Source organism: Ovis canadensis, chromosome 15 (assembly GCF_042477335.2).
Source record: "Ovis canadensis isolate MfBH-ARS-UI-01 breed Bighorn chromosome 15, ARS-UI_OviCan_v2, whole genome shotgun sequence".
Classification (NCBI taxonomy): Eukaryota; Metazoa; Chordata; class Mammalia; order Artiodactyla; family Bovidae; genus Ovis; species Ovis canadensis.
The window spans coordinates 23952998-23960489 of record NC_091259.1 but is presented as its reverse complement, the minus strand read 5'-3'; the positions used below and the strand labels follow the sequence as shown (position 1 = coordinate 23960489).

The 7492-nt window shown below is 36.4% G+C and overlaps 1 protein-coding gene across 2 annotated transcripts in view; it reads right to left on the bottom strand.

The window, feature by feature from the left end:
- Positions 1–2880: 2880 nt before the first annotated feature.
- Positions 2881–7492, bottom strand: part of CWF19L2 (CWF19 like cell cycle control factor 2) — a 155464-nt gene continuing 150852 nt past the window's right edge. For both annotated transcript variants that reach the window (XM_069554927.1, XM_069554926.1), the window contains 2 exons: positions 6622–6723; positions 2881–3563 (listed from right to left, as the gene is read on the bottom strand). In XM_069554927.1, coding sequence (XP_069411028.1) covers positions 3420–3563; positions 6622–6723 — 246 coding nt within the window. In that variant the 3' untranslated portion in view covers positions 2881–3419. The remainder of the gene's footprint in view (positions 3564–6621; positions 6724–7492) is intronic.

Sequence of the window (7492 nt, the reverse complement as noted above, 5' to 3'; positions counted from 1 at the left end):
TTGTTTCCAAGGCAAACCATTCAATATCACAGTAATCCAAGTTTATGCCCCAACCACTAATGCTGGAGAAGGTGAAGCTGAACAGTTCTATGAAGACCTACAAGACTCTCTAGAACTAACACTCAAAAAAGATATCCTTTTCATCACAGGAGACTGGAATGCAAAAGTAGAAGTCAAGGGATACCTGGAGTAACAGGCAATTTTGGTTCTGGAGTACAAAATGAAGCAGGGCACGGGCTAACAGAGTTTTGCAAAGAGAATGCAATGGCCAAAACAAACACCCTTTTCCAACAACACAAGACTCTACATATGGACATCACCAGATGGTCAACAGCAAAATCATTCCAATTATATTCTTTGCAGCTAAAGATGGAGAAGCTCTATAGAGTCGGCTAAAACAAGACTCGGAGTTGACTGTGGCTCAAATGATGAACTCCTTACTCCCAAACTCAGACTCAAATTCAATAAAGTAGGGAAAACCATTAGACCATTCAGTTCAGTTCAGTTCAGTCACTCAGTCGTGTCCGACTCTTTGCGACCTTATGAATCGCAGCATGCCAGGCCTCCCTGTCCATCACCAACTCCCGGAGTTCACTCAGACTCACGTCCATTGAGTCAGTGATGCCATCCAGCCATCTCATCCTTTGTTGTCCCCTTCTCCTCGGGCCACCAGTCCCTCCCAGCATCAGAGTCTTTTCCAATGAGTCAACTCTTCCCATGAGGTGGCCAAAGTACTGGAGTTTCAGCTTTAGCATCATTCCTTCCAAAGAAATCCCAGGGCGGATCTCCTTTAGAATGGACTGGTTGGATCTCCTTGCAGTCCAAGGGACACTCAAGAGTATTTTCCAACACCACAGTTCAAAAGCATCAATTCTTCGGCGCTCAGCCTTCTTCATGAACTTCCAGATATTCAAGCTGGTTTTAGAAAAGGTAGAGGAACCTGAGATCAAATTGCCAACATCCGCTGGATCATGGAAAAAGCAAGAGAGTTCCAGATAATCATCTACTTCTGTTTTATTGACTATGCCAAAGCCTTTGACTGTGTGGATCACAATAAACTGTGGAAAATTCTGAAAGAGATGGGAATACCAGACCACCTAACCTGCCTCTTAAGAAATCTGTATGCAGGCCAGGAAGCAACAGTTAGAACTGAACATGGAACAACAGACTGGTTCTAAATAGGAAAAGGAGTATGCATAGGCTGTATACCGTCACCCTGTTTATTTAACGTATATGCAGAGTACGTCATGAGAAATGCTGGACTGGATGAAGCACAAGCTGGAAACAAGATTTCCAGGAGGAATATCAATAACCTCAGATATGCAGATGACACTACCCTTATGGCAGAGAGTGAAGAAGAACTAAAGAGCCTCTTGTTGAAAGTGAAAGAAGAGAGTGAAAAAGTTGGCTTAAGACTCAACATTCAGAAAACTAAGACCATGGCATCCAGTCTCATCACTCTGCAAATAGATGGGGAATCAGTGGAAACAGTGACACCTTATTTTGGGGGGTTTCCAAAATCACTAGAGATGGTGAATGAAGCCATGAAATTAAAAGACGCTTACTCCTTGGAAGAAAAGTTATGACCAACCTAGACAGCATGTTAAAAAGCAGAGACATTACTTTGCCAACAAAGGTCTGTCTAGTCAAGGCTATGGTCTTTCCAGTAGTCATGTATGGATGTGAGAGTTGGACCTTAAAGAAAGTTGAATGTCGAAGAATAGATGGTTTTGAACTGTGGTGTTGGAGAAGACTCTTGAGAGTCCTTTGGACTGAAAGGAGATCCAACCAGACCATCCTAAAGGAAATCAGTCCTAAATATTCATCGGAAGGACTGATGTTGAAGCTGAAACTCAAATGCTTTGGCCACCTGATGCAAAGAATGGACTCACTGGAAAGACCTTGATGCTGGGAAAGATTGAAGGTGGGAGGAGAAGGGGACAACAGAGGATGAGATGGTTGGATGGCATCACTGACTCAATGGACATGAGTTTGAGTAAACTCCGGAAGTTGGTTATGGACAGGGAGGCCTGGCATGCTACGGTCCATGGGGTCCCAGAGTTGGACACAACTTGGTGACTGAACTGAAATATTTTTTATTTTTGTACTATCAGTATGCAATAAAATGCCCTGTAAACAAATGTTTGTTAACACACTCAGTGAATAAGTGAATGTTAAAGATTTGTCTGAGACTTTGTAGCAAGGCCATAATAGTCTGAAAATAGCAATAAATAAAAATTTATACTGTCAATTATCAATTTGATAAAAAAAGTTAAATGCAATTTGTAAATACTGAGAATTTGAAATGCTTAAACTTCCAAATTTTTTAGAATTTTAATACTTGAGATAGAACATAAACATTTCCTTTTTCAAGATACTAAAGAAAGATATCAATATTAAAAATAACTGACTGGTTATGAGTTACTCTAGAGTACATGTCACATTGATTCTAAATATTCAACATTTCATGACAAAATGTCAAGGTTTGCCTCCAAAAAATCAACATCTTTGAAAAAGGGTGACTACAAAAATATCTTCCATGTTAAAAATAAAGTAGCAACACTCTTGGAGACGATGGCCATATCTCTTACTTATCAGTTTTTTTCTCTTCATACCAAGTGTAAGCATAAAGGAATATGAAGAACCTTAGATCAAATGGGACAACAGAACGTGCTCCTGCCACTTAAAAATACACACGTGACTTATTACTTAATATTTTGTAATAATCAATACAACCCCAAAACGATGACTTGGCTAAAATTTTTAACTTTCACAGAAACCCCAAACAACCTGTGATTTTTGGAAAGTACATGTAAAATCACCAAAATTCAAACACACTATTTAAAACTGCAGAAATAAAAACAAATTACAAACATATAATACAATTCATTTAATTATTTATTATTGGGGACATTCTTTTTCCCTTTAATAAAAAGAATAGCAGTGATATATATGGTATTGGAAGAAAATTAAGAGCTTCTATAAAATGCTGTGAAAAGAAATTTCAACTATCACTAAATATGCCAAGTTTTAGTTTAAATGCAAAAGAAACTAGTCAGTAGATTTAACAAACTTGAAGTAGATGCATTTCCCTCTGAAGCAATGATTTGTGATACTTCCTAGATAATTCTTCAGAAAAGTCTTTCTACAGATTAACTAAATAGTTTAGAACATGAAGACACAGGTACAGAACAGAGCATGAACAGGTCACCCAACATAACTGGTCTCCATGGTTACTACAATGCAGTCCACAGGAGCAGGTGATGAAGAAAACCACTACAATTCAATGATGTAGAGTTGTCAGAAACCCAGATCATGACACTCTTTTTTTATTACCTGATGGTTAGTTGTTTAGCTAGATGCAATGGAAATAAAACTGAAAGAAATCTGAAAAGGAAATAAAAAAGGAAAGCTTTGCCTCAACATTTTCTATTTCCGGTGAAATCAAATGGTTTCCACCACTGAGCAAACTGCAGTGCTTTCTTCCTCTGATCTTCAAAACTTTCTCGCACCCCTTTCCTCCAAACTCTTGGTTCTATATCCAGCATGCCACCAATGATTTCCTTTTAAAGAATGAGAAAAAAACAAACACACACATGTATAAAGACTGAAAAACAGGAGTGAAGCTATTCCTGTTTATTCTGTTACTAAATGTAATAATTAAGTACTTCTCTAAAGGATGCTCAAATTTTATATAAGTATTAGTTTCAAGTTAAAAAAAAAAACAAAACTTGTTTTCATTTAATTCTAACTATGTTAAACCCTGTGATTCCAAAGGTTCTTAGTTGTATCTCCTGTCAAACAATTTGTCTATTTTGTTGCTTCTTAGTACATCTATCAGACAGCAGCAAAGGGGAAGAAGACAAAATGAAATTTAATTAATTTAGTCCTTATTAGCTGCTCTGGTAAGAAAATCTGAAGAAAAAGTTGACCAACATGTAGCAATTATAAACTTGATTGTTCAACTACAGTTGAATCTTGGGCTAATGTTCTCTCTACTACCCAATATATTTAAAAGCCAGTTTCTTCTATTAGCTGGAGATCTTTTTTTTTAGGAAATGAAATCATATTTTAGTACCAATCCATATAAACCAATAATTAAAAATTATAATCACCTTCATTTAAAAAACCATATTCCCAAGTCCTGAAATAATACATTTTCAATGGTCTACTTATTATTCTAGATCATTTCTTTCATGATCATCTTCCTGTTCCTATGATATCAGCTACAGAGATTAATTAAATTTATGACAGTGAGTGGGCTTCCCTGGTGGTTCAGCGGCAAAGAACCCTCCTGCCAATGCAGGTGGTGCTGGTTTGATCCCTGGGTCAGGAAGATCCCCTGGAGAAGTAATTATCAACTCACTCCAGTATTCTTGCCTGGGAAATCCCATGGACAGAAGAGTCTGGCAGGCTACAATCCATGGGGTGGCAAAAGAGTTGGACAAGACTTAATGACTGAGCACAGATGCATGATAGTGAGTATCCATATACAGAAAGATATGGGGGAGATTTATAACGCTTCAAGGAAGGGAAGTATGGTAATACAGGAAAACTCTGGGCTAGAGGTAGAATTCTCCATATTCAGTCTAGGTCTACAGGACTGTTAAGACCTTGGATGTAATTGCTCTAAGACATAGGTTCTTCATCTTAACAAATACTCTATTAATGAAGGGATCTACTATATACAAGCAATGGCCAAATACTGTAGGTGATACAGAAATAACTAACATACATTTCTCTGTCTTCAGAAAACTCATAACAATGCAGAGCTGTGGTGGGAGCCACAATAATAACCCAACTACATAAAGGACTGTCTTATAAAGCAGAATAAGGTAAATGCCAAAGTAGACTATACGGAGACTCAAAAAGAAAGGAGATTCTATTTGCTGGATAAATCAAGAAAAGCTTCATGGAAAAGGAAATCTCTTCATTGGATAAAGGAAGTAAAGGGGCCAAGATAGACATAGCGTAAAAAGAGGACAAATTTAGTGCAAGAGTTTCTTAGCATCAGCCAATCACTAGCAATGTAGTTTAAGAAAGCCTAGCTTTATAGATCTAAATTTTTCTAAAGTTTGACCTAAATTTTTCTAAAATTTTCTAAAATTGACTTAAAATTTTCTATAAAACATCAAGTTTCGTCTCATGTGTACCATTAAGGCACATATACCACAAGGATTGATTCTTGTTCTGTTACTGAAGCAGATATTAATGCAAAGAGACCAATCCTTCTTGCTGTCTAAACTTAACTGCAGGCTGAGAGAGTTTGTGCGTACACAGGCTTTTTCTTGGAAAGAAATTTCGAGGAAAATGGATCAGCGATGTAACACTAACTAAAGAAGTTTTCAACACTAAAACAGTATCATATAAATCATAACATGTGCTTAATATTTGGAGGAGGACAATCTCCCAATTAAAGTTATGCAAGTTAAAAACTAGGTATTTACTTCATTTTTACTAGAATCATTTTTTTAAATAAAAGCAGAGTCATAAAAGTTCTGAGTTATAAAACTCTGCTGAAATTTAACAATGTTCTTCAGAGCAATGAAAACAAATCTCTTTCTAGTTAACTCTGGGAAAAGATAATCTCTCAGACAAGTTTCTAAAACGTATTTCAACAGTTCATAGATGAACATGATTTGGGGTCTCTTGTTAGCCTTTAAGGACAACAGTATAAAAAATTGTGAGTCCAAACCTCTCACAGGTCCCTAATCATTGTAGAAAATGATCTGACATGGGATGAAAATGGGTAGGAACAGGGAACCACGGGCAAAGTTCATCTAGGCTCCTCTAATTTAGAGAGAAAGGCCTGACCTACACTAGATTGAAAGGTCACTTCTTGAGCTATTATTGCCCAAACTTCTTTTGACTGCACCTATGGCTGCATTAATTTCATTCTAGGCCCTGATACTAACTTATATACTTCCCAGATATTTAATAGAACTTAAATTTAAGGACTACACCCCTAGAAGGCAATCTGTAGTAATGGAAAGAATCCACTAGCAACTGAAAGATCTACACTCTAGTATCTGACCAGAAACTGTGTGAAATGACTGCTATATTCTTCTCGGACTGTACGGTACTTAGTTATAAATGAATACGTGAGATCATTTGTTTTCTAGTTCAACCAAGAATTTATGCACCCCTTGGTTCTGTCACTTACTAGCACATGATCCTAGGGAAGTTATACTGGTTTCAACATCTATAAAATCTAGATTGGTTTCAACAGCTATAAAATGAAAGTATAAAATGTCTACATGATAGTGTTATTATGAGCATTAAATGAGTGCTGAGAACATTACCAGGCTCACTGTAAATCCTCAACAAATAGGTTATCATCATTATCAATTAACATTCTCAGCACAAGCCTGGCTGTCTCCACAGGAAAACACTACAGTCACTGCTGACACTGTCAACAAACCATTTGGTTCTAAAGTGACATTCCTGACTGTTATAAATATCCTGGTATATATTTCTTAATAGCTTCTAGGTACTCCCTCTGAAAACTGGGTTTTACAGCAGTCACCAACTTCACTGTACATTGTGCCCAAAGTTATTTCCCTTCAAAAGTAATGTTACACAATTGCTAAATTCTGGAATTTTACCAATTTGTGAGCATACCTTTCCAAAGTAATGTGGGAATTTGTGCTGATCTTCAATGACATGGGCAAACCCCCCCTGGAGGCCAAAATCCACAGAGAAGTAAGGTAAGCCTCTGGGTACCTAAAAAACAGATAAATCACACGTGAATACAGCATCAAATCACGAAGTTTTGCTTAATCCCTCTTCCTAATTAAGTATTCCTCAAGACAAACATATACAATGAATTTACAATTATAGAAATACTTCAAAAAATAACCTAACATCTTAACTAAAACATTTTGTTGGCTTTCAGTTGGATGGTGCTTCATAACATCCAGCAATTATAACCAGAACCAATTATTTTTCTGTCTTTGGGAAAAACAGCAAAGAAAAGGTGCTTTAAAAATATTTAACAACACAATAATTTTCTTTAGACTATGCAAATAGAGATTAAGGATATGCTTTCTTGTGTTTTTTCTCATAGTGCAGAAAAGGAACTGGGGCTTAGTCATATACTCAGAGCTTTGTTTATAATATCCCTGAACTTTTATTACTACTTATTGATCAAAAATAAATTAAATGCAAACAATCATAGCTTTTTAATTAACTGGTAAGGTGGTATAGTAATATTTAGTTTATCAATCTCATTTTAAAATATTTCCAGTATTATCTTTCCCTACCTTTTTTCCCTCCCTCTTACAACATACACTCAAAGACACACACAAACACACACACACACACACACGTGTGCAGGCATGAAGTATTTCAGACACTATCTTGACTGGAAAAGGTCATAATTTCTAGCTTTATATTAAGTAGATCTTCTGTCCTGGCAAGTTTTTCTTCCAAGCCCTAATTATGTTACTAGAAAGTATTCAAATTGGTCAATTTAAAGTAATATTGGGCACTT